The sequence below is a fragment of the Panthera tigris genome, chromosome B4 (assembly GCF_018350195.1).
Source record: "Panthera tigris isolate Pti1 chromosome B4, P.tigris_Pti1_mat1.1, whole genome shotgun sequence".
Taxonomy (NCBI): Eukaryota; Metazoa; Chordata; class Mammalia; order Carnivora; family Felidae; genus Panthera; species Panthera tigris.
The window spans coordinates 19,918,817-19,945,605 of NC_056666.1; the positions used below are offsets into that span (position 1 = coordinate 19,918,817).

The 26,789-nt window shown below is 37.4% G+C and overlaps 1 protein-coding gene and 1 pseudogene across 13 annotated transcripts in view; both read left to right on the forward strand.

Annotated features, from left to right (window-relative positions):
* The window catches only part of MLLT10 (MLLT10 histone lysine methyltransferase DOT1L cofactor), a 234,949-nt gene that overhangs the window by 89,108 nt on the left and 119,052 nt on the right, over window positions 1–26,789 (forward strand). For all 13 annotated transcript variants that reach the window (XR_006219669.1, XM_042991194.1, XM_042991193.1 and 10 more), the window contains 3 exons: window positions 20,739–20,842; window positions 22,251–22,344; window positions 24,181–24,276. Coding sequence is in view for 12 of the 13 variants with exons in the window: in XM_042991194.1 (XP_042847128.1) it covers window positions 20,739–20,842; window positions 22,251–22,344; window positions 24,181–24,276 (294 nt within the window). In the remaining variant the exon portion in view is untranslated. The remainder of the gene's footprint in view (window positions 1–20,738; window positions 20,843–22,250; window positions 22,345–24,180; window positions 24,277–26,789) is intronic.
* Window positions 11,151–13,389, forward strand: LOC122240240 (annotated as a pseudogene).

Here is a 26,789-nt window from a genome sequence, read left to right on the forward strand (position 1 = left end):
TAGTAAAGAGCATTGAAGAGCATTTATTAATATACTGGGCTCATACTGTGGACCTACTTTATATCAAGCATTGTGCTAGACACTGGGAATTCAAAGATGCATAAAATGCAGGATTTTTCTTCATGTGACACTCTCAATTAGAAGAGTAAATAATGTAATTACAGTGTATAAAAATAATAATATGTAAGTACAGGTTTCTGCAGCTATCCAAAAGTAGAAAGCATTCTTGTGAAACTTTTCGTAAGCTGAAATTGGTGTAAAGTTGAGGAAGCAGTTACCATTAATCTATGTGGAAAAGGTTTTGAGTGTTCCCAGTCTGAAAAAATAACCTTTCTTAGGCTTTTCTGATAACTTAGGACCCATCTTGCTAACAAACGCATGAAATAGACCGAGACAAAGCACAGATGCTTCCAGACATAGTTCAAAGCTCTGGAGGTCTGATGCTGAGATGGATGCTCAGGGTACTTCCTGGGGAAGGAGCTGGGCAGCGCCGGCCTTGCTGCTCTGGGTGCACATTGACACTGTGACGGCTTCGTGGCAAAGCAGATGCTGAACATCGCTTTCACTTTTCACCCTTTTTCGTAAAAGCAAAAATTCTTTTTGGATTTCTTTCAGTTAGCAAAAACAGTTATTAATGTAAGCCTTTTGTCAAATCAAAGTGGCATAACACAAACTTTCGAAAAATGGGAGATATCTGTCATAATAAAAAATGTGAGTGGAGTGTTATGGAACATAATGAAAGGAGGGATTACCTTTGCCTAAGGAGTTGAATAAAACATAAAAAGGGATTATAGGGACTTTGCAGAATAACTAGGAATTTGACCTGTGGAAAAAAGGATCATATGATAATTCCACTCAGAGAAAGTAACATAAACTAATATAGTAAGTGCAAAGGAAAGGTGGTAGGCAGTTCCCAGAATAATAAATAATCTCGTGTGGCTGGAACATAGTGGGATTTAGGAAAGGAAAAAAAAAACCACGAAGGAAATTTTGTGAGTGATAGGAAAGGAAATTTTCTAGAATATCTGTGTAGTATATCTAAATTTCAGAGAACTCATCGTGTTGACTTATTATGTTGTTAAGTTTTCTACATGTCATTAAATACATAATGGCCAGTTTTTCTATTATTTTGTCACCAGATTCTTGTTTTTATTTTTTGACCTCTCATATTGTAGCAATCAGTTCCTCATTTCACTGACATATGCATTTTGTTAATAAAATAATGAGTGGCATATGTCACCTTTAAGTTACCTTTTAATAATTTTGAAGAAATGTGAAGAATTGTAATAGTTTTGAAGAAACAGATTTTTTTGAGCTGTTTTTGAAGTTTTCGGGGATAGAGGCTTGTATTCAGAGTCAAGGAATCCTTTATTTAATTTAATTTTAATTTTTTTTATTTTCAAAGATTTTATTTATTTATTTATTTATTTATTTATTTATTTATTTATTTATTTATTTATATGTTTATTTTGAGAGAGAGAAAGAGAATCACAGGCAGGTTCTACACCCAGCACTGAGCCTAACTTGGGGCTTGATCCCATGGGATCATAACCTGAGCTGAAATTAAGAGGCAGACGCCTAACCAACTGAGCCACCCAGGCGCCTCTAAAGATTTTACTTTTAAGTAATCTCTACACCCAACCTGGTGTTTGAACTTACAGCCCTGAGATCATGTCACATCAGGAAGCATTTATTTTATAAAGCTACAATTTCCAGAGAATAGTTGGTAAATGATACATGTGTTCTGTCTATATACATGCTTTTGAAGAGTCTTTATTTATCGATGACCACGAAGAAATGAATGTTTGTAAGTATAGGTAGGACCATAATAGACCAAACAGAGAAACAAAAAACAAAATAAAAGCATGGTGTCATTTAACTATAGAAGCTTAAAGGTGGAGGAATACTTAGAAATTGCTAGCCCGACTTCCCTTCAATCTTTTTTGAAAGGAGTAGTGGTGAAATAGCTGTCAAGAGAAGTGTTGATCAATATATTTAGCATCTGGTGGGAAAGTTTGAAAGGACTAAATATGCTCTCTGATTGGGGGATTCCTCATTAGTACCATTTAAAAAGCTAGGTTTCAGAGAGTGGAGCTAAACATTCCATATATCTATCCATTCATTGGGCCAACGTTTATGTATGGCATGCCCTGTTATCAGGCACTGCTGGAAGCATAAGGAATACGTAAAGCTCCTACGTGGTAGGATAGATATGTACACATCAATGATTGTTAGATAGTGTAGTATGTGCGAGGATTAGAGAACACAGAGAACGTTTACTTAGCGTAGTGTAGCAGTGCTGAAGAGAGGGAAGGTGTATCTTAGAAAAGATTGTAGCTTCTCTGAACTTTGAAGAGTGAGAAGTCTCTGGGTGTTGGCTGTGAGGAGAGGAAAGAGGAGGGAGTGCGACAGTAGCTATTAATTTGACAGACTGGAGGAGCATAAAAGCTCTGAAGTGGGAAATAGGGAGGGTTGAGAGGGAGAGGGTGAGGGAGTGAGAGTAGTATAGTGGTGAGGGAGAAGGGCACTATTGCTAGGAGTTTGAGTGTGATATGTAAAATGCTGAGAGATTCTCAAGGGCCTCCTGTGTCCTGTTAAGGAGTTTGAGTTCTATTTCCATAAAGGGTTTTTAGATTTACTGGGGGAGGGATGTACTCAGGTCTGCCATCTAAAGGATGGTGAAAGGAAGATTGGGAGAGGGAGTGGAGAAGAGACAAGAGTTACTTAGACACTATTTAAGCTTTTGCAGTGTTCCAGAGGTAATAATGAGGGTCTGAAGTAGGAGAGTAGTACTAGGAAGGAAGAAGGGGCAGATCTTTTGGTAACATATGAGAGGTTTGATTGACTGGGTGTGATGACACACAGATGAGGGAGGAAGAAAAAATCAGACTGGCCTTTCGGTTTCAAGAACTTAAGTACTGAGCACATCATCATCACCTGAGATAGAGTCTATATAGAGTCATCAAGTTAATTGACTCATTTCTTAGAACAAAGACACTAAGCTTTAAATTCTTGGCAGATGTTGGTGGGACTTACTACTTTGTTTGTAGAACAAATCTTGAATCTACAAGTTGTTTGCCAGCATACATTAACAATATGATTATAAGACTCCAAGATAAAATTCACATTTCTGCTGAAGCATTGAATATTTGCTTTTGTATATATCTAATATAATACATGTTTGTTTTTGCTTGGCACTTGTATCCTAGTAACTCAAATGAACACGTAATTTTTTTTTTCTTTTGTGGACATTTGTGTCGTTTGGAAAAGGAAAACAATCTTGCAACCGTCTCTATAGAAAAATCTTTTTGCCCTTTTTTGCACCTCTGCTGATTCTCACTTTCCCTATTAGGCTTCTCTGTATTATAGTGTTTGTGTCTCTCCCCCGCTTGCCAGTACACCCGTGTATACGTATTCTGTTTTGTTTGGTATTGTTTCTCATTTTCTCAGGGGATAGTAAATTATTTTTCTTTTTATTTGCTTTTCGTGTATTTGTGCTTTCGTGTTCAGCCTCATTCTTCATTGCCTTCTTTCAACTCCGAGGCTCAGGCAGTTTTATTAAGCAGGGTTTATTAAGGACTGTGGAAGAATGGCAGTGTACTTTCTTTCACTGTTATTTCTTCCCTCCTCTTTTCAAGGCAGCAGTCCAGTCTAAACTGGAAATGCCAATACACAGTGGCTAAGTTAAAATTGTTCATGGAAGTAAACTTAATAATCTCACCAACATACAGATTGCCAGTATCAGGTTTTTTTCATGTTTGTTTGGTGTCTTGGGCACTCCTAGATGATAGATGCTTCTGTGGTATAATCTGCTAGGATAAGATTCTGTTAACATCTGTACTTAAAGGGAAATTACATTGCTAGGCAGTAGTTTAAAGCAAGGCAAGTCATACTTGAGAAATTTGGTTTATTCATAGGAAAATAAATGATAACAGAGTTAGAGTTAAGATCAAAAACTTTATCCTAGTCAAAAATTAAATTGACTGAAACTAGCTAAAGTACAAATAGGGTTGGCTGTAAGGCCAGTACAGTAGGTATTCCTGCAACATATGTGGGGAGTTGGACCTGGAACTAGAAAGTCACAGGCTGACTACCATCCATTCCAACTTTGATGAGGGTCCTACGGTCTCTTTTCTGTCTGTGGTCTGTTCTTGTTTCCACATTGTCTCTAATTCCGTGTCTCATTTTATCTGAGTTTCCAACAGGTAACTTGACTCAGTGTCCAAGTTCTAAATTTTTAACAGAGTAAGTATGGTCTAGGTACTTGGGCTTCGAAGCCATTTTCACCTAGAAAAACATAGATGCCTAGTTACCATTCCATCATTAGCCTGGGTGGCTCAGTCGGTTGAGTGTCCAACTCTTGATACTGGCTCAGGTCGTGAATCCCAGTATTGGTGGCATCTGGCACCATGCTGGGTGTGGAGCCTGCTTAAGATTCTCTTCTCTTCTCTTCTCTTCTCTTCTCTTCTCTTCTCTTCTCTTCTCTTCTCTTCTCTTCTCTTCTCTCCTCTCCTCTCCTCTCCTCTCCTCTCCTCTCCTCTCCTCTCCTCTCCTCTCCTCTCCTCTCCTCTCCTCTCCTCTCCTCTCCTCTCCCCTCCCCTCCCCTCCCCTCCCCTCCCCTCCCCTCCCCTCCCCTCCCCTCCCCTCCCCTCCCCTCCCCTCCCCTCCCCTCCCCTCCCCTCCCCTCCCCTCTCCTCTCCTCTCTCTTCTTTCTCTCCTGTCTTCCCCTCTGTTCCTTTCCCCCACTCTCACACCTTGTCTCTCTCTAAAATAAGAAAAATAATAGGAGCACTTGGCTCAGTCATTTGAGCATTGGACTCTTGATTTTGGCTCAGATCACAATCTCATGGTTCTTTGATTGAACCCCTTCAGGCTCCACACTATCAACATGGAGGCTGTTGGGGTTCTCTCTCTCTCTCTCTCTCTCTCTCTCTCTCTCTCTCTCTCTCTCTCTCTCTGCCTCTCTACTGCTCATGTGTGGTGTCTCTCTCTCTCTCTTGCTCTCTCAAAAATAAATAAACTTAAAAAAGAAAATAATAATAAAAAATTAAAAACAATTGAGCACAGACAGTTTCTACAAAAGACGCTGGAGTTTAGGTGCTCTTGTTTACCTTCATGTCTCGTAAATATTCTATTTAAACAACTAGGTAAAAAAGCCTATAGACTGTTCCTGATGTACCTGTGCCAAATTGCATATGCTTATTCTTTAATTTTATAAAATAGTGTAGTGTTCTGCATAACCTTCTTGAGAATTTCTATCTTTTTTTTTTTTTTTTGCAATAAATTAAAATTGTGTTTAATAATTCACAAAGGAGTTTTTGGCCGGAGGGCCTGGGTGGCTCAGTCATTTAATTTATACATATGACTCTTGGTTTCAGTTTAGGTGATGATCTCTCAGGTCCGTGGAATTGAGCCCCCTGTCTTGCTCACAGTGCAGAGCCTGCTTGGCATTCATTCTCTCTCTCTCTGTCTCTGTCTCTGTCTCTCTCTCTGTCTCTCTTCTCCCCCTACTTCCTCCCCAAATAACACCCCCCTCCCCAAATAAATAAATAAATTTTAAAAAAGAAAGGAGTTTAGGGGTGCTTGGGTGGCTCAGTCAGTTAAGCGTCCGACTTCGGCTCAGGTCATGATCTCATGCGTTGGGCTCTGTGCTGACGGCTCAGAGCCTGGAGCCTGTTTCAGATTCTGTGTCTCCCTCTCTCTCTGACCCTCCCCTGTTCATGCTCTGTCTCTCTCTGTCTCAAAAATAAGTAAACATTTAAAAAAAAAAAAAAAAAAAGGAGTTTTGACCAGGTTTAAAAAGAGATGATTTAAGGTCACTTGATGACTTCGTAAAAAACAGATCCAGGGACAATTGTATGTTGGGATGTTTTTTCTCATTATAAAACACTAGCATATGGAATTAGGGCATAAACTGTTACTGTACTCTATGACAGCATGGAATCATGCTGAATAAAACTGAGTAAACTGATCTCTTTGAGTTGTTTGTTTGTTTGTTTTTAACTTTTGTTTTTTAGTTTATTTTTTTTCAGAGAGAGAGAGCAGGGGAGGGGGCAGAGAGAGAATCCCAATCAGGCTCTGCACTGTCAGCACGAGCCGGATGTGAGGCTCACTTACTGTGAGATCATGACCCGAGTCGAAATCAAGAGTTGGCTGCTTAACCGACTGAGCCACCCAGATGCCCCTGAGTTGCTTGATTTTAAAATAGTAAATCTTAGCAAAGTGTACCAGGTGTCCAGGAAGACACTTTGAAGCATGTCCGATTTTTCTAAACTAGTGCTTCTTTACATTTTTTGGGTCTTCGGATTCTGGTAAAATGTAAGATTTCTTTCTACAGAGTAATATACATCTGAACTATAACAAAATATTTTACATATACTTTCTGAAGGATTATAAGAATACTGCTTGATACTCAAATTCTCTGCTTCCCTGTCATAGGATTACCAAATTTTAGATTACCTTGAATAATAAATAATTAAATGATTGATTTAATAATTGACATATTTAAAAATAATACATCTTAAATGTATAAACATTTTGAAATATTTGGCATTTAAAAAATCTGTAAGCATGAGTTATAATAATGCCAAATATACAGATTTTATTCTTGGCTCTTCTCTTTGGATGACTCTTTTTTTTTTTTTCTTTAATGTTTATTATTTTTGAGAGACAGAGCGTGAGCAGGGTAGGGGCAGAGAGAGAGAGGGAGAGACAGAATCTGAAGCAGGCTCCAGGCTCTGAGCTCTCAGCACAGAGCCCGATGTGGGACTCGAACCCATGAACTGTGAGATCATGACCTGAGTCGAAGTTGGATGCTTAACCGACTGAGCCACCCAGGTGCCCCTGGATGACTCTTAACTATGATGTTTATGTCATAATTTTCCTAACCATTCCCACATTACCTAGCTATTTTTCTGTCGTAATTTAAAGCATGACAAGAAACTTGCTTCACCAACCCTTTTATTCTGTGTTTAGATTATTTCCTTTGGCTAGAACTCTAGAGTTAGAATTATTGTGTCATAGATTATACCTGTTTGTAAGGTTCTGATAAGATTGCCTGTTTGTCTTCCACATTTATATAGCTAATAATTTATGAAAATGCCATTTTTACCACACCATTGTCTGTATTCATTTTTAGAATCATAGTCTACATTTGCCAATTTGATAATAAATGATATCCAGTTATTTGAATTTTTGATTACTTGTCAGGTTGTCAGAATAATATTTCTTTTTGTATCTGTTTTTGCCCATTTAGCTCTTAAACTGTTAGGTATTCTAAAGTTATGTACTCTTTTTATTTTTTTTAGGTTTACTTATTTTGAGAGAGACAGAGACAGTGTGAGCTGGGGAGGGGCAGAGAGAGAGGGAGAGGAAGAATCCCAACCAGGGTCTGCACTGTCAGCACAGAGCCTGATGTGGGGCTCAAACTCAAGAACTGTGAGATCATGACCTGAGTGAAACCCAGAGTCGGACACTTAACCCACTGAGCTGCCCAGGAGCCTCTAAAGTTATGACCTCTTTAAATAGTGATAACAAATTTTTGTTTGTATATACCACAGGTATTTTTTTCGCTTTGTCTTCATTTTGGTGCCATAAAATATTCATAGATACACAGTTACGCCTTATAGTTTTTTTGGGGTGGCAGTAAACAAGGTGATTAAAAATGGGATCTTTGCAAAGTAATTAAGGTATATAGGGTTAGAGCCGATCCTTGAATAACACAGGTGTGAACTCTGCAGGCCCACTTACATGCAGACTTCGTCCAATCAGCATGATACGGTACAGCACCTAAATGTATTTTCTCTTGTGAGTTTTTGAAAAAAGTTTTTTTTTAATGTTTATTCATATTTTGAGAGAGAGAGCACAAGTGTGGAAGGGGGAGAGAGAGAGAGAGAGGAAGACACAGAATCCAAAGCAGGCTCCAGGCTAAGCTGTCAGCACAGAGCCTGATGCAGGGCTTGAACTCACGAGCCATGAGATCACAACCTGAGCCGAAGTTAGATGCTTAACCTGCTGAGCCACCCAGGCCCCCCTTCTTATGATTTTTTTAAATAACACTTTTCATCTGGCTTACTTTATTATAAGAATACAGTATATAATACATATGCCATGCAAAATATGTGTTAATCTGCTCTTTATGTTATTGGTAAGGCTTCTGGTCAACAGTAGGCTATTAGTAGTTAAGTTTTTGGGGAGTCAGAAGTTATACCTGCACCTGCATGGGGAATCATCGATGCTTCTAATCCCCTTGTTGTTCAAGGGTCAGCTGTATAGAGTATGCACCAATTAACAGTGTTACTCTTGTTTTATACTAATCTCTACACTTGAGCACAGAGCAGCTACCTGGGACTAAGGAAGTTACACATCACATTTACAAAATCATTCAGCAAGCTCCAGAAAATGGACAGAGTAACCCTTACTCTGGCTCTTTCTCCATAGGTGGTTAAAATCTAATTATTTTCTGCATGTTGTAAGTGAGACCTATAAGGCAAAGTGATACAACTTCTCTCGCAGTTTTCAAAGTTACATGGAGGATGAAAATGACTTTGCTCATTGTCAAAGACTGTCTGTTAAGAGGGAAACTAAAAACCAAAACGTTGAAATTAAAATATGTAAGGATCGTCAGAAGTGAATGTCTTTTGTGCAAGAGTACACACATGGTCCATTCTTTTTTCATGAAGAAAAGAATGGTTGAATTGCATATCTGGATATGTTGACAGTATTTTTTCCACAGCTATGGAAAAATTGATATTATATTGTATCGTATCGCATCATATTGTATTGTATCGTACTATAGCAGACTGGTCTCTGCCTTCATTCATCCTGCAGCATGGAGGCTTTTTCATGGTTATCTTCCCTACTGCTGGATCAGGCTTCTGTTCTGTCAGAAATATTTTTATTAGACCAAGTTATATTCAGTGCAAGTCAAAATTTATTAACTTGTTAGAAAGGGAAATGGCAAGGTGACAGTAGAATATACAGGTTGAAAGAGAGAGGATGGAAATGGGGAGGTCATGTAAGTTGGGAGGCCCATAGCTTATAGTAGTATTTCAAGAGAAGGAAAACTTGAAGTTTTATTTTACAGGATCATATAAATATCATGTACATATTTACAATTACAAGGAGTAATAAGATGATCAGAGGTGCCAGATACAGGAAAAAACAAGACATCTAAGAAGAAAATGATAAGGATACATTTGGGTCTGAAATTAGAACGATGAGATTTCATCACCCAACAGTAATGTCAGCAGCGCCAGGTAATAGGAAACCATGAAATAGTGTCAAAGAGAAGTAGAGTGCCTAGCAACAAGTTCTGATTGTCATCAGGTTACTATTGCTGGGGGGGATTTTTCTCTAGGTACAAAGTTGTAGAATACAGTTTGCCATTTTTTTAAATCCATGATGGGTCTGATTTGTTTTTCCCTTTGGAAGTTCAAAGCATTGGCCTGCTTTGAAATTGTGACTACCCAAATCCCCAGTTAACACAGCATGTGACCTTTTTTTTTTTTTTTTTTTTTTTAGGGGATAAGCCAGGTACCTTTTGTATCTACCTCCTCTCCTCCACAAGGATGAGGTAACAAAGTAATATATCTTAGCTGCAAAAAGTCTGGTTTCAAAGTAGGCTACTAAATCGGTGTGCTGTGTGATACTGGGGGCATATAGATCTTTATAACAGTGTAAAATAGTTTTTATGCTTTCTTTACAAATTAATTTACTTTTTTGAATGTGTTGAATACTTTTTGTGTCACCTCATTTCTTCTGGGTTTTCTTCACATAAACATTTCATTGGGGTTTTTACCTTTATCTAAGCTCTTGATGGATCTGTTTTGTGCCTAATAATAAAGAACAGTTTTAGGCTTTATGCCTAATTTTATTATTCTAATGTTTTCTAACTTTTTAAATTATGCTTACGTGAAGTTTTCGTTTTTATTCTACATATTATAACAATATAAGTATTTGGTTTGGAAATTGTCACATGTAGAAAATAATAATAGAATGAAACTACTTCCCATCCCTCCCAGTTCATCACCCAACTCCAAAACATAACCAACTCCTAGCCAGTTTTTCATACAGCCTCTGTATTGGTTTCCTAGGGCTGCCTTAAGAAAGTACCACAAACTGGGTGGCTTAAAACAACAGAAATTCATTCTCTCACAGTTATGGAAGCTAGAAGTCTGAAATTAAGTTATTGGCGTTGGTTCCTCCTGAGAATTGTGAGGGAGCATCAGTTCTGTGCCTCTCTTCCAGCCTGTTGTGGTGACAGGAAATCCTTGGCATTCGTTGGATTATGGATTTATCACCCCAGTCTCTGCTTTTTGACCCCACTGTTCTTCCATTGCCTCTGTGTCCTCAAGTGGCCATCTTCTTATAAGGACCAGTCATATTCAGTTAGAGGCCTGTCCTACCCCAGTGTGACCTCATCTTAACTAATTATATCTGCAGTGACCCTTTTTCCAAATAAGGTCACATTCTGAGTTACTGGGGTTATTAGGACTTCACATACCTTTTTTCAGGGACACAGTTCAACACATAGTAATCTCCCCCCCTTCATGTTCTTACCACATGCAAAATACTTTTATTTCATCCTATCATCTCTCAAAGTCTTAATTGATTCTAGCATCAGCTCTTAAATTCAGAATTTTATCTAAGTATTAATAATCTCAATGAGATTGTTCCAAATCTCATTCTGAATCATGTAAATCAGATGTGGGTGAAATTCTGGGTATGGTCAATCCTGAGGCAAAATTCCTTTCCATCTGTGACCCTGTGAAATACAGGAAAGGTGTCTGCTTCTAAGATACAGTGGTAGGATAGGTGTAGTATAGATAGTCCCATTTTAAAAGGGAGAAGTTAGAAGGCAAAAAGGGGTTACTGGACTAAAGCAAAGCAGGTTTGTAGCTCAACAGGACAGTTTTTAGGTTCTAAGATTGAGAATAATTCTGCGTGGCTTGATGCTCTGTCCTCTGAGCCCATTGGGGTGGCCTTGCCCCTTGGTCATCTTCTAATGATACTATAAGTTTAGGTTGACGGCCGGAGTATTAGGGGTTGTTTTTGGAGGGGAGAGAGGGAGAGAGAGAAGCGGGGTTCACCCAAAGCGGGGCTCACCCGAAGCTCACCCTAAGGGACTCGAACTCATGAACTGCGAGAGCATGACCTGAGGTGAAATCAAGAATCAGACGCTTAACTGACTGAGCCACCCAGGAGCCCTGGAGTATTAGGTTCTTTGCTTTCACAGTGTTTGTATTCCACCCCAGCATTTAGCTGTATCTGTTCACCAGTGCCACAGAGGGTGGTTTCTCTTCCTGCTTTTCACTTTACCACACTTTTAAGTCCCAAGTTTGTTCTGCTTGCTGTGTGACAGGCCAGTGAGTCAAGAGGCAAGATGTGGATGTAGAGAAAGAGACTTGATTCTGAACGCCAGCAGACCAAAGAGATGGCAGACTATTGTCCCAAAGAGCCAGTTCCTCAGCTAGAGATTTGAGCTGCTTTTATGTTAAGAAGAGGGGGAAAGTGGGAGGGAGTTGGAGTCAAAAGGCGACTGATACCTGTAGACATCAAGGAAGGTCAAGGAACTTCATTGTTCTTGGTCAGTTTGTTGTTGTGTATAGGAATCTGGTCATGTTGTTCCTGTAAATCTTAAACACAGCATAGTCATTTATGTACTTCCTTATCTCCTCTGTCTCCTCGGGTGAGGTAGATTTTGGATTTTAAAAAGCAGTTTTTTTTCAAATCTTACCTGTAACATGCCTATGTGCGGGGCTAAGCAGAAGTTTCTGTTTTAGGTCATGGCAGCAAGGGAAATAGAAACAATATTGAGTCAGACACGCTAAGTTTCTTCCTGGTATGCTTTTGTTTCTCCCTTAGTGTTAGATTGCCTTTGTTTGTTATTTGATGTTTTGGGCTTGGGATTTCTCTGTGGTTTTGGTCCACCCTCTCTCTTTGGTAGGCCCTGTATGTCTGGGCCTCACAGTTTCACCATTCCTTTCCTCCTCACCATGGCAGACTTATATTTGTGTCTTTGGAAAGACTTGTGAGGAAGAGAACTTTCTGCTTCTACCCCCAGCACTAGAAGACCTCTTAATTTTATTACTAACAGGGTTGGGAATTTGGGTTTGAGAATTTTTCCTGCCCCTTGCCTAGGTGTAAAGAGTTTTTCCTTTGTATTCCTAGTCATGGTGGACCTTACCCATGTCTTGGATGTGACAGGGCTTGCTCTAGTCCCCCAAATGCTTTTGAAAGGAGTGTTTGGGTGAGAGGTAGGATTTCATATCTTACCATCAGTAGAGTCTGATCCTCTTCTTCATGCCTGAACCTCAAGGGAGATTTTTTCTGGTGGTTTTGTCTCCTTGGTATCAGTCTTCCCCGTGAACCCCTCATAAAAGTTCATGTAGTAGAGCCTGTGAGTGAGTGAGAACTCTTTTATCAGTGGTTCTAGTGGTTCTGCAGTATCATATTAGCCCTCAATCAGCCTTTAACAACAATGTATTAAAATTTTAGCTGATTTCTTCTTACGTGCATGTCTTTCTCCATGTCTTCCCTTTCTTGCTGTATCCGTGGTGGAGAGTCTGAACATTTTGTGGTTCTTAGGAAGTTGGGGGGAGAATATGTCTTCCCTTGGATTTCACGCTACTTGGTTGCCTCACAACAGCACATCTTTCAGTTACAAGAAGAGCTGAATTTTTGTAGTTTAAGTGGCTTGTTCAAGTTATATTTGGAGTGGTGCTTTCAGCTACTTCTTAGGTGGGGTTGGAATTTGGCCCCAGAATCCTTTTGATATGAGGCCTGTTTCTTTAATTTAAAAAATTAGGTTCAAAGGACTGTGTGTCCTGAGCCTACTGGCACTGTCATGGCAGATTTGCTGAAGAAGACCCCTGGCCTTGTGGGATTGGCTGTATGTGAGAGTCCACACGAGAGGTTAAGAATCTTGGACACAAAGATTCTTGACATTCTTGAGCAAATTCCTAAAAATGCAGCATATAGGAAATATACAGAACAGATTACAAATGTGTTTGTATGTGTATGGTTACAGTGGAATCAGATGTTAAGCAGTTAGACCAGCTTCAGGGTGGGCAACTGGAAGAGGTGACTCTTCAAGCTGAAAATGAATTAAGTCTGGCAGGAAAAATGATATAATGAAAACCATGGGAGCCTTTAGTGGAAGAGCCTCCTGCCAACCAGTGGAAATGGCCAATGTAATTGTCATTAAATGACTAGTGTATTGATGGGAAACTGATGTAATTCAGTGTTCTGTCATACTAAAAAAATAAATAAATAGTTCGGTTAAAATATTACTTTTCTAAAACGGAAAACTTTTTAGGCTATGAATTTGCCTCTTGAGTATAGCTTTATTCACATACTTGACATTTTATTTAGATATGATTTTGTTTGGGAACAATTTTTCAATAATCCTCAGTTATTTTGCATATTTTCTTCTTAATCTAATAGCTAATATTTAAAAATTATCAAAATATTAGGGTGCTAGTATGGCTCAGTTGGTTGAGCATCCGACTCTTGGTTTCAGCCCAGGTCATTTAAAAAAATAAAATAATCAAATTACTTTTTTCTATTTTGATTCATGTGTCTGGGGGCTCTCTTGTTCTCCCTCTCTCTCTGTATATGTATATGTATATACACACATTTACGCTTATAATTGTACCTTCCTGATGGATTGACTGTTATCGTTATAAAATATTCCTCTTTGGGGCGCCTGGGTGGCGCAGTCGGTTAAGCGTCTGACTTCAGCCAGGTCACGATCTCGTGGTCTGTGAGTTCGAGCCCCGCGTCAGGCTCTGGGCTGATGGCTCGGAGCCTGGAGCCTGTTTCCGATTCTGTGTCTCCCTCTCTCTCTGCCCCTCCCCCGTTCATGCTCTGTCTCTCTCTGTCCCAAAAATAAATAAAAAACGTTGAAAAAAAAATTCCTCTTTATCTTTAGTAATGTTTTGTTTCAAGAGTCTATTTTTTTTCTTTTTGTTTTTTGTTTTTGTCCGATATAATGATAGCTACTCCAGCCATCTTATGCTTGCTCTTTGCGTACTATGTCTTTTTTTTTTTTTTTTTTAATCTTTTTAACTTACTTGTACTATCAAATCTAAAGTATTCCTCTTGCAGACAGTGTATGGAACTTTCTTTTTTTTAATCTGGTCTATTAATCTCTGCCTTTTGATTGGAATACATTCACATCCAATGCTATCATTAATATGGTTGGTTTTATGCCTGCCATTTTACTTTTTGTTTGCATTGTCTTATGACTGCTTTGGTCCTCTCTTTTTCTTTTATAGTACCTTCTTTTACCTTAAGTGGGTATTTTCTAAAAGTGTACCTTTTTCATTCCTTTCATGATTTTTAAATTATATTTTTTGGGGTTATTTTCTTAGTGGTTGCTCTAGGGTTTGCAATATTTATCTTATCAGAATCTAGTTAACTCCAGTAAGATATAGAAAATTCATTCCTATATGTCCTATTATGTTTGTATAAACTACAAACAATAATATATTGTTAAAATTATTGCTCTGTTAGGGCACCTGGGTGGCTTGGTCAGTTGAGTGTCTGACTCTTGATTTCAGCCCAGGTCATAATCCCAGGATTATGGGATCGAGTCCCCCTTCGGGTTCCATGCTGAGTGTGGAGCTTGCTTGGGATATTCATATTCATATTCATATTCATATTCATATTCATTCTCTCCCTCCCCCCCCCTCTCAATTTCTCCCTTCTTCCTGTCCCTGCCCCTCCCCTGCTTGTGTGCTCTGAGTCTCTTTCTCAAATTAAAACATGATGATTGCTCTATATAGTCTTTTTTTAAATACACATTAAAAAAAAAAGTTTATTTATTTTGAGAGAGAGAGAGAGTGGGTGGGAGTCAGAGAGAGAGAGGAAGACAGAATTGCAAGCAGGCTCTGACAGTGCAGAGCCTGACACGGGTCTTGAACCCATGAACCATGAGATCATGACCTGAGCTGTAGTCTAGAGTTGGACACTTAATCATGTGAGCCACTGAGGCCTCCCCTTATCTTTTAAAGCTAAGAGAAGAAGACCACAGATATATTTGTATAGTGTGTGTGTGTTGCTAGATATCTTTGCCATTTGTGTTTCTCTTCATTTCTTCATGTGGGTTCAAGTTACCATCTGGTGTTACTTTCTTACTCCAATATATCTTTATTCCCACCCTCTTTAATTGTGTTGTCATTGTGAAATATATTACATTTCTCTGTTATAGGCCCAACAATACAATTTATGGGCATTGTTTTATGCTTTTGCCTTTTGAATTAAGAGAAGAATGAGAAATATTTAATCATACTGTCTTTTATCTTTTTCTGTATAATTACCTTTGTTAGAGCCTTTTATGTGTGTTTATTAATTGGCCTGTTAGATTTATTTTTTAAAGATTTCAGCTCTATTGAGGTAAAATTGGAGCTCTTTGTGTGTGTGTGTGTGTGTGTGTGTGTGTGTGTGTGTGTGTGTGTGTGTGTGTGTTGTAATTGTTGTGTAGTGTCACTTGATTTTAGCCTAAAGAACTTCCTTTAGTATTTCTTGTTAGGATTGGAGCAACAAAATATCTGTTTTTGTTTGTTTGGGAATGTCCTTATTGCATCTTTATTGATGCAATATAGCTTTCCTGGATATTGGACTCCTGGTTGATAGTTTTGTTCTTTAAGCTTTTTGAGTATCTTATCCTGCTGCCTTCTGCCCTCCATTGTTTCCTTTGAGACTTCAGGTGTTAATTGTATTGTAGTTTTCCTTGCTTGTGATGAACCATTTTTCTCTTGTTGCTTTCAAGATATCTTTGTTTGTTTGTGTGTTTTGGCTTTGACCAATTTGAGCGTGGTCCTCTTAGTGTTTATCAAGATTTTTAGAATTGTAGATTATTGGTTTTAACCAGATTTGGGAAATTTTCAGCCATTATTTCTTTAGATTCAGTTTCTGTCCCTTTCTTTCATCTCTTTGTTTTCTCATACGTATGCTGGTGTACTTAATGGTGTCCCACATTTTTTGGAAATTGTACTTCAGGTAGTATAATCTAAAGAAGTCCCTTCTTCAGATTGTATAATCTTTATTGATCTATTTTTTTTTTAAGTTTATTTATTTTTAAGTAATTTGTACACCCAGTATGGGGCTCGAACTCATGACTCCAAGGTCAAGAGTCACATGCTCTCCCCTCAGCCAGCCAGGCACACCTTTATTGATCTGTTTTTTAAGAAAAAAAATTTTTTTTTAATATTTATTCATTTTTGAAAGGCAGCGAGAGACAGAACGCGAATGGGGGAGGGGCAGAGGGAGAGGGAGACACAGAATCCGAAGCAGGAATCCAGGCTCTGAGCTGTCAGCATAGAGCCTGACGCGGGGCTCGAACTCACTGACCGCGAGATCATGACCTGAGTCAAAGTCGGCCACTTAACCGACTGAGCCACCCAGGCGCCCCATTTATTGATCTGTTTTTAAGTCTGTTGATTGTTTTCTGACTGCCAACTCAAATCTACTGTTGAGCCTCTTTAATGAATTTTTTAAACTCAAGTATTTCCATTTGATTGAAGTCTTTGTCTTCCAAGTCTAACATCTGGGTCCCTCCTCAAAGACAGTTTCTAATGTCTACTTTTATTCTTGTGTGTAGGTCACACTGACCTGTTTCTTTGCATGTCTTGTAATTTTTTGTTGAAATGGACATTTTAGATAATATAGTCACTCTGGAGAATGATCCTTCCTTCTTATGGGTCATGTTGTTTGTTTTGTCATTTATTTGTTTAATGACTTGGCTGGACTAATTTTCTTATGTCTGTTTACCCAACAGTGTGTAACTTCAGGTGGCCCTGCTCAAATGTCCTGGGGAAAAAAAAAAGGCCTGACTTCTTAGGGTTGCCTGTGGATCAACATAAACCACTTATTAGTCAAAGATTGTGTTTAAATTAAGCCCCTTTAGCTAGTTACATATTCACCCTTTATCACTTAATATATATGTGATTTAGAGATTATTTTCTAAGGAGATCTGAGGTTCTCTCTGTCGGTTGTTCTTGAACATGTGCAGCCTTAAGCATGCATGCAATCTTTCAGACCATCACGTATGAGTGTGATTTTATTTTCAAGTCTAGATTCGTAGGAGTTGCCTCTGGGTCACAGTAACTTACTTTTCAGCCAGTTTTTGGTCATAGGTTGTACTAAAGCCTTATGAGCCTTATTGGCTGATGGATCTGTGTGTGGCTTTAGGGAATGCTTTTACATCGGCCTCGAGTCCCACTTGGATTTTTCCTGAGTGGGTGCAACCTAGTTCATGTACATAGCCTTCTATATCCCCAGGGATGAATGTGATCCTAGGAGGGCCCTTATTTCTTGTCTTTCTCTCATTCTCTCTGTTAATTTTCAGGCTGGTTTTACTTGTTTCTATTAGTACCTTGGAGCTACCAGTCCTGTCTTAATTGCTTGCCACCAGAGTGATTGATTGATTGATTGATTGACTATTTTTAATGTTTATTTATTTTTGAGAGTGAGAGAGAGGTAGAGGGACAGAGAGAGAGAGGGAGACACAGAGTCTGAAGCAGGCTCCAGGCTCCGAGCTGTCAGCACAGAGCCCGACGCGGGGCTCGAACTCGTGAGCAGTGAGATCATGACCTGAGCCGAAGTTGGACGCTTAACCAACTAAGCCACCCAGGTGCCCCTCCCCCAGGGTGTTTTTGACAGTGTCCTTAAGCTTCTCCACATAGTCAGTCCTCTCAGGCAAAGCTGTTGAGCTCTTTGTTCTGAAGATGTTCCATACCCATGTGCCTTTCTGAGAATCTCTACATTACTGCTCTGGAACTGGGGGTGGGGATAGCACTCTGCTTCTGAAGAGACACAGGTACTCCAGCAGTGTGCTGGGAGGAAGAAAGGGTATAGTAGCCCCCTGGTTTTCTCAACCCATTTCCTCCTCTCATGGAACTTCCATTCTACTAGCAAGATGGGGTAGGGATGATAATGGCCTCAGGACCCTTGGCCTGTTGTTAGGGTGGGATTCTATGAGTGAGAGCTACCAGCTGTAAGTAGGATGAGAGTCACTGGAGACTGGTTCTTCTAGGGTAAAACGATAGCTTCAGACTAGGAGCTGAGGGGAGAGGGAGCCTTATCTTCTCAGCCACACCCACCCAGAGGGGAATTTCCATCACAAGAAGCTGTGTGTGTGGTAGGGTGGTGATGGGAGCAGATCATGCCTCAGATTCTAGACTCTCACTGTTCTTAGTGAGATTCAGTACACTTTTTCAAAAAACAAATTTTCCACTGTTTGCTGCATGTCTTTAGGATAATTTTCAGAGACTCTCTCTCTCCCCAGTGCCCTCCAAATCTTGGAAGTGGAGAGGGGATCCATGGAGCTCTGACTCCACCGTTCCAGGAGTCTGGAAGTCCTTCTCTCTCTCTCTTTTTAATATTCATCATAATTTTTAGTTTTATTGAATTGTCAAAAGGTGGTGTCTTTTCACTGTTTTGGAAGTTAACTGAGAGGTTCTTTAAGGCCCACTTGCATATTTTCCATGAATTTTGCTATATAAAATGTTACTGTTTCAGTCTGCTCTTTTCTTTTTTTAATCTTCTTGATCATTTGTAGGTTAAAAAATGTATGTTACAGTTTCCCATTGTAATTGTTTGATACTTTCTTTTTGTAATTTGAACGGATAGAGATGTTCTTATTCACCGTGTCTGGTTTGGTTTTGTTGTAACTTGGGGTTTTACTTGTTAGAGGTATAAAATAATTAAGACTTTTTTTAATGTTGATTTTATTTTATTTTTTTTAATTTTTTTTTTTTTTACGTTTTATTTATTTTTGAGACAGAGAGAGACAGAGCATGAATGGGGGAGGGGCAGAGAGAGAGGGAGACACAGAATCGGAAGCAGGCTCCAGGCTCTGAGCTGTCAGCGAGGAGCCCAATGTGGGGTCCCAACCCACGAATGGTGAGATGGTGACCTGAGCCGAAGTCAGATGCTTAACCGACCCCGGTGCCCCTACAAAAATTATTTTAGGGACACCTGGGTGGGTTACTCGGTTAAGTGTCTGACTCTTGATTTTGGCTCAGGTCATGATCTCACGGTTTGTGAGTTCGAGCCCCATATCAGTTCCCGCCCTAACAGTGCAAAGCCTGCTTGGAATATTTCTCCCCCTCCCCCTCTCCCTCCCCCTCCCCCTCCCCCTCCCCCTCCCCCTCCCCCCCATTCTCCCTCTCTCTTCCTCCATCCCTCCCTTCCTCCCTCTCTTTCTGCCCCTCCCATGTGCTCTCTTTCAAAAATAAAACAATCTTTTAAAAAAATTTTTTAATGTTTATTTAGTTTTAAGAGAGAGAGAGAGAGAGAGCACAAGCAGGTGAGGGGCAGAGAGAGGGAGACAGAATCAGAAGCAGGCTCCAGGCTCCAAGCTGTCTGCACAGAGCCCAACGAGGGGCTCAAACCCATGGACCTCGAGATCATGACCTGAGCTGAAGTTGGATGCTTAACCGACTGAGCCACCCAGGCACCCCCAAAAATAAAATAATCTTAAAAAAATAATTTTTCTCAGTCTGAATCCTTGTATTTCAACAGAGGAGTTTAAATTAACTTATCTGACTAGATGCTAGGCTTTTTTGAGAACTGTGTTCTTGTAAATATTGTTGAATTGTGTTATTCTGGCACCACAGTGCATAATGGGGGAAAGCTCTCTAAGTTTAAAAATATATGTGGTCCCACTGAAGTTGGCTAGCTTATACCTTGTTACTCTTCAGAAATTGGTTTCCTTTTAAAAGTGTTACCGATTTTATGTAGACATTAATTTTTGTATACTCAACTTCTAGTCAGCTGATTAATTTTCATTATACACTGATACTCATAGATTGCCATTTATATAGTTGAGTTGTTCATGAAAAGGTGGTACTGTTTATCAGCTATTTTTACCCGGGAAAAGGACCAGATGTAAGTCAAAGTCGGTGGCAGTGTTTATTGGTCGGTGTCTCCTGGGGGCATCTCTGACCTCCTTAGCGGAAATGTCTTCCCTGCAGGCTCAGTCTGTCAGGTTGGCAGGCTGAATGACAGCTCAAGTAGGATTCTTGTGAAGAGCCGAAATGGCCTAAATTTCGCTCATCATACAGGACCATGCTTCATCTCTTAGGTCCCAACTCCTTGTGTCAAACTCCCGTAGATATGCTTACTTCCAGCAGAAGAAAAGACGAATCTTTTTTTACACTCTTGTCACAGAAATCAGTTGAATATTGGTGAGGAAGTTTTAAGACCAAGGTATCGTAGGCTAAGTCCTGACCCCTGGCCTTAGTGCCTGTGAAGATTCTCGCTGCTGTGCAGGGTATTGGAGCCTAAGGAAGACTGGATCTTTGTGAAGTTCCACTAGTGCTGTTTACCTCTCCTTGTTTATGTCTGCATGTTGGTAAAAATCAGATTACTGACAGAAAAAATGAATTCATGTTTTGAAGTAAAGTAGGTTAGACAGTAAACCTAATCTTGACTTCTGAAGATAATTGTAAAATTCATTTCTTTTTTTTTTTTTTTTAATGTTTATTTTGAGAGAGAACGAGCAGGGGAGGGGCAGAGAGAGGGAAACACAGAATCCGAAGCAGGCTCCAGGCTCTGAGCGGTCAGCACAGAGCCCCGACGTGGGGCTCAAACCCACAAGCCATGAGATCATGACCTGAGCTGAAGTCGGCCACTCGACCGACTGAGCCATCCACGTGCCCCTAAGATGCATTGCTATAAGAACACTTGTAAGGTTTTTGCTTAATTTTGTTTATTTTTTCTATCCTAAGACTTGCTACATTTGTGATGAACAAGGACGAGAAAGCAAAGCAGCTACCGGTGCTTGCATGACATGTAATAAACACGGATGTCGGCAGGCTTTCCACGTGACGTGGTAAGTATGCTTCTATCGTCGTACAAAACTGAAATTCTTGTGCTTCGTACAAGGAAATACCTTGTAAATTAAAGGCTTAGGTACTCAAATATTTACAGTAAATTTTATTGGGATGATTTCTGTGTTTAGAGTTTCTTCTAATAAAGATGATTCTAATAATTGAATTTACCAGAGCAGATTTTCAATAGGTGGATTCTGGTTCTCATGTTTTATTTAGTTTCATTTTGTTTAAAATATCGGTGTTTGTTACCTAACCTTTGATTTGTTGTTAGGACTGAAAGAGCTGATGTAGGTAAACTTAGTGCTGTGCCTGCAATATTAGTAAGGATTTTAATCAGTGATCGTGTTTCTTCACTGCATGTTTGAAGGTGGGGGAGAGGGGGAAAGCAGTCACTATCATATTCTCAGTATTCTGGTGGCTACTTCTTAAGAAGTTACTTAAGATACTTTTTTGGCATAAAATTTCAAGAGTAAAAATTATCCTAAAATAAAATATTCAACATAATAGACAGCAGTTCAAAATTAAAGTTTGGGAGTAATCCAAGGACTTGTTACTTTTAGGAAATAGTCTGTATTTAGCAGCCAGTATAGGCACATGCTTTATTTCCTGAGCTTTTAGTGTATGGATTTAAGAAGTCCATTTTAGATTAATTTTGGGGAATGGAAAAGACTTTTGGTTGTATAAATTCTGTTATTAATGAACTTAATTTTTCTAAGATGAAAATTCTTTCTTGGGTAAAGATATATGCTAATACTACTGTAACTTTGGAATGTTAAAAGTGGAAGGCCAAATTGACAAGATAATGATTATAAACTTTAGCACTTTGTGGGTTTTTTTTTAAATGAATATCATAACTTTAGGATTCGATTCCATTTCTTCTATTGTTTTTGACTGGAAAACACAGCTTATGTTTATCTTGCCTCCTGTATGGTTCTATGAACTGAAGCATTTCCTTGTAACAGTACGTAATCTGCATCTATGGGGCACATCCCATCCCAAGTCATTTCAGTCCTTTAGAAGCCTGGCCTTTCTGTTAGTACCTGTGATAATAGAGTGAAGAAGTAAAATGGGTGGGAGGTATCTTAAAACAATTTAATGTCTATTTGGTAATGTTAAACATTTATATATATGTATGTTTAAAACATACATAAATCTTCATTCTTACTAGAGGTAGATGGATCAAAAGTTTATTATAAGCTACAAATGTAACTTAAAAAATATGTACTTGATCCCAGTAAGAATAAAGCTTTACATTTCCCCCCTTTTCTCTTAGATGTATAGGGTTTAATTACAAACCTTACATGCTTGGAAGTGAGTTTTAATTTCTTTATATATACATAACTGTAGTTTGAGATTTAATGTATACATATTATGTTTTTATATATATTTTTTGGCTTTTATTTTCAGTGCTCAGTTTGCTGGACTACTTTGTGAAGAAGAAGGTAATGGTGCAGATAATGTCCAATACTGTGGCTACTGTAAATACCATTTTAGCAAGCTGGTAAGAATTTATCTTGAACTTGCAAAATTCTGTTTTATAAAAAAGGCATAATAGCTGTTGCTTTTCTCTTGATTTTTGTGTGAAATTGTTTGCTTAGCACGGTCTCTCCTGGGATTTAAAAGATCTAGTAATTCTTAAAGATTTTGCTTTGCTTTGGTTCATTTATAATGATGAATATTATAAAATAAGTTCTATTAATTAATAGTAAATGTTAGGATACATTTAATAGAAAAAGCATGTATAAAGAACTCTATAATCTAACTCTGGTGATTTTTCTCACTTGTTAGTCATCTTTTTTGCTATATTACTATTATTTATTTTCATTTTTATTTACTAGGAGATCGTAAAACTGAAACAAAGCTGTTTTGTAACTTCTTGGTTGAAGATGTTGAGAAACATGTATTTAAATACAACTTTGGGAATATTTTAGATTTTTTCCAGTTTTTACTGTTACATAATAGCATAGATGATTGAGTTGGTAAAATTTGGTTAGTTGTTACATATATTGTGTCCGTTTTCCTTTGAAGGATCGATATTTAATGTCCTAAGTGTCTATTTTTTTAGTCTTCAATGATGACAGATTTGTACATGAAAGTTTAAGTCTTCTTTGTTTTTAATGTCTTGTTTATATTTTTATTAACTTTCCCTTGTGAATGGGGCTATTTTTTTATTCCGTTCTTTTAGGTAAATAGTAAGGGCCTCTTACTCATGAAATCAGCTCATGATTCTCTTCTGGTTCATGCATATAAAATACTTAGATTGTGTAAATATATTGCTTGATATCAAAAACTTTTATTTTAAGGACAAAGAATATTGAAGTGTTTTAAGACTAATTTTGAGATAGTAAAATTGGAAATTTTGCTTTCTAGATGTTAAAAGCATTTTGGAATCTTAGTTTTCTAAATGGAAGATGATATAGATCAAAATTCAGAAATAATGAAAATGGATTATGAGAGTCTGTAAATTGAATTTTCTCATTGCTAGTTACTGACATGTTGTTGTCCCATTTGCTAGTTAGGGAGGAAAAGTCTAATAATTTAATAAGATTATTTAACCTACATTTGCATAGAATTTGAATGCCTTTCATAGTCATTTTTGTCTAATTTGAACTAGTTATGGTACCACCCAGTTTTAAATACCTCAAATAACTCTCACTGTCATACTTTATTATGAAATTGTTTAAGTATTTTAAACAAATGTGTGCATACTTTTATTAATGCTTTGAGAAATGCATGGGTCTAATGCTGACATTTCCTTTAATTTTTTTCTTAATGAATTGCAGAGACAAGTTTTTAGAAAACTATGCCCTAATACTGGAAGTATGAGATATAAAGGCTTCTTGCTTTTTCTAGTGTGGCAGAAAAGTAACTCTTCAAATATTTTCTTTTCTTTTCTTCTAGTCTTGGCATCCTTCTTCAGTATGGCATTCTCTATTTTGGTTGGAACTCCTTTTCTTTTTTAAAGAAGACAATGAAAATTATAGTTGATTTCTTTTAAGAGGTGGTTTTGTGATAAAGTGACAAATAAGCTCCTGCTTATTTGAAAATATAATCTATTTTCACACATTTTCATAAATGTACAAAAATATGGCATTAATGTTAAATTTAGGTTTAGATTTTCCTTTATAATGCAATAGACAGCATATAGATGGTGTCTAAACTGGATTATATAGTTTGAAATAGCGAGGTGGTTTTTTTTTGTTTTGTTTTTTTGTTTTTGTTTTTACTTCAGTAGACATTTTTAAGTACTGCACACTTGAATTGGTTTAAGCCTAACAGATTATTTAAAAATTTTTTATATACATATACATGTATATATATATATTTTCTTTTTTAGAAAAAGAGCAAACGGGGATCTAATAGGTCATATGATCAAAGTTTAAGTGATTCTTCCTCTCACTCTCAGGATAAACATCATGAGAAAGAGAAAAAAGTAAGTGGATTTGTTGTTGCTATATATGTAGCACATCTACTTAATAGTTTTTTTTTTTTTTCCCTTTTTTAGATAAAATTAAGTTCTTGATAGCTGGATTGAGACATGGAAATACTGAAAATTTTTGACTAATTGAGAGTATAAAGTCAAAGAGTAGGTTTAAAATAATGCCATATTTGTGAATATGTTTGTATGTACCTGTTTCAACTGAAAATTTGAAATACAGCTTGACCGAAAGCATGAGAGAGATTTCTTGCATGTGTTACTGTGGTCATCTTGTGAAATCTTTAGGTGACTTCAGCATTTGTGGCTATACATTATTAACTGACTATTTCACATGTAAGTAAAAATCTCATCATCTTTTTCACTTTATAATGGAACAGTTTTGAAGTTCTGTATATTCTTGACTGTTTTTCTCCCCCAGTGGTGCTGCTAATGGTTTATTATTATTATTTTTTTAATGGCCAAATGTAATATCATTTGAGAATATTTTATCTTTTAATAAAGCACTAAAAGCTTGCCTGATACTAATCTGTCTTTTTCTGACTTCCCTTTTTTCTGCTTACGTTTTTATTTATTTTAAAGGATAGGATATGAGTAATTTTTAGTGAACTAATAAGTACAGTAGAATCATTCATAGGTTATATTGCCAACATAGGAAAAGGATACTACTGTGAATTGTTTTTAATGAAGTGAGGATAAAAAAGACATCTTCAATCGGAAAGTAATATTACTCTTAAACATTTGGTATAAACTAGTTTGGAACCTTTTCATGTCTGTAAATTCTTAGGATTTGGGAACAGATTTGATTTGAATTTATGTGTGTGTCTTTTTTTAAGGTAAACATTTTTAAAGCTTAAATTTTTAATTTTGAACTTGGGTTTTCAGTTATGAGTGAAATAATAATACATTGCCTTTATAGCATTTGTTAGGTTTATATATATGTTTTATAGACCTTATAGGCAGCAAGTGTACATATTCATCTTGATTTCTTTAATGAGGTGGTTTTGTGATAGTGACAATTATAGGGTTCTATTTTGCTGTCTTGTTTGGATTACTGATGGGAACATGGCAGATTGGGTTTAATTAGCAGTTTTACTAAGAAGTGCTGTGAGATTTTATGTAAGCTTATTTTAATCCACGAATGAGGGATATAGGTAGGACTCATTGTAAATTGTGAAGAGGGAAGTCTTACTGATGATATTCTTCTCTTCAGCCATTTCATGAGCATTATCTTGTTTAAAGAAGTGTTTGTGGTATGACCATGTTTATCCTAATATATGCCCGTCATGGTTGTTTTTAATGGTCAGTTATTAAATGTAGTACAATGTTTAATAAATACAGTGCTAATGACTATATTTATCTTTTTTGTTGTAGGAATGAGATTTTCATTTTATGAGTGTTTTTACAGTTGAATACTAGGTTAACAACATTGTATTTAGTCAAACTGTTTACCTATGAATTTTAGCAGTTGGTATTTTCATTAGTATATGAATACTATTTGCATTTTGTTTCTGGCATATGTAAGATTAGTATAACTTGATTTTGTTGTCAAACTTAAAATCATTTCTACATTTCATTTTGTAATAGTTTTTCTGATAATCTATAAAGGCTAGGAGGTACACATAGTATACATTTATTGTTGGACGTGGTTGCTTGCCTTGGGAATATTTGGGAAGGGACTTTTTTTTTATTATGGTATGATGCTAAGTGATAATACAGCTGTAAAGACTGGGTGTTATAGACTGTGTCATCCCCTATGCCTCTTTATCTCTTTTAAGATTTTAATATCTAGTAGGTTTATCTAGTATATTCTTACCCTGTTATAAAATGTTGCATTGAATGGTAGCACTCACAATCCATTCTGATTTTAGAATACTGTATATTGTGAGCTGAATTTTGGTCTTATTCATGAGGTATGTTGGAGTCACTCTCCCTTCGAATTTTTTTATCTACCTTCATACTGGTACATGTTTTAAAATCTATTTTAAGTATTTTGTATTAAGTTATAACTAAGTGGTCATAAAGAATATTTCATACTGATTGTTGTGCTATCCAGATCCCTTATTTGAAAATGAAATCAACAGTTTATAAATTACCTTTTTATGTAACTATGAGAACATAAAAAAGTGCATAGTTTTTGCTTTTCAGAGAATTTCTGTGTGACCCAAGATATATCAATACTGGTTAGATATTAACTGTGAGAAAGGAAAATTAATAGTGAGTTACAACTTTGAATAAAGGACAGTTTCCATACAAATGGAAAAGTTGGCATATATATGTATTTTTAAAGGAACAAAAGTACGTGTTTGAAATGAATTGAAACTATGTATAGGAGGGGTTTAATTCAGTCATTACACAGTTTGTATCTTTAAGTATTGTTTAAGAAGAATACCCTCTACGACTATTTTTTTTTTAATTTTTTTTTTTTTTAACGTTTATTTATTTTTGAGACAGGGAGAGACAGCATGAACAGGGGAGGGTCAGAGAGAGAGGGAGACACAGAATCTGAA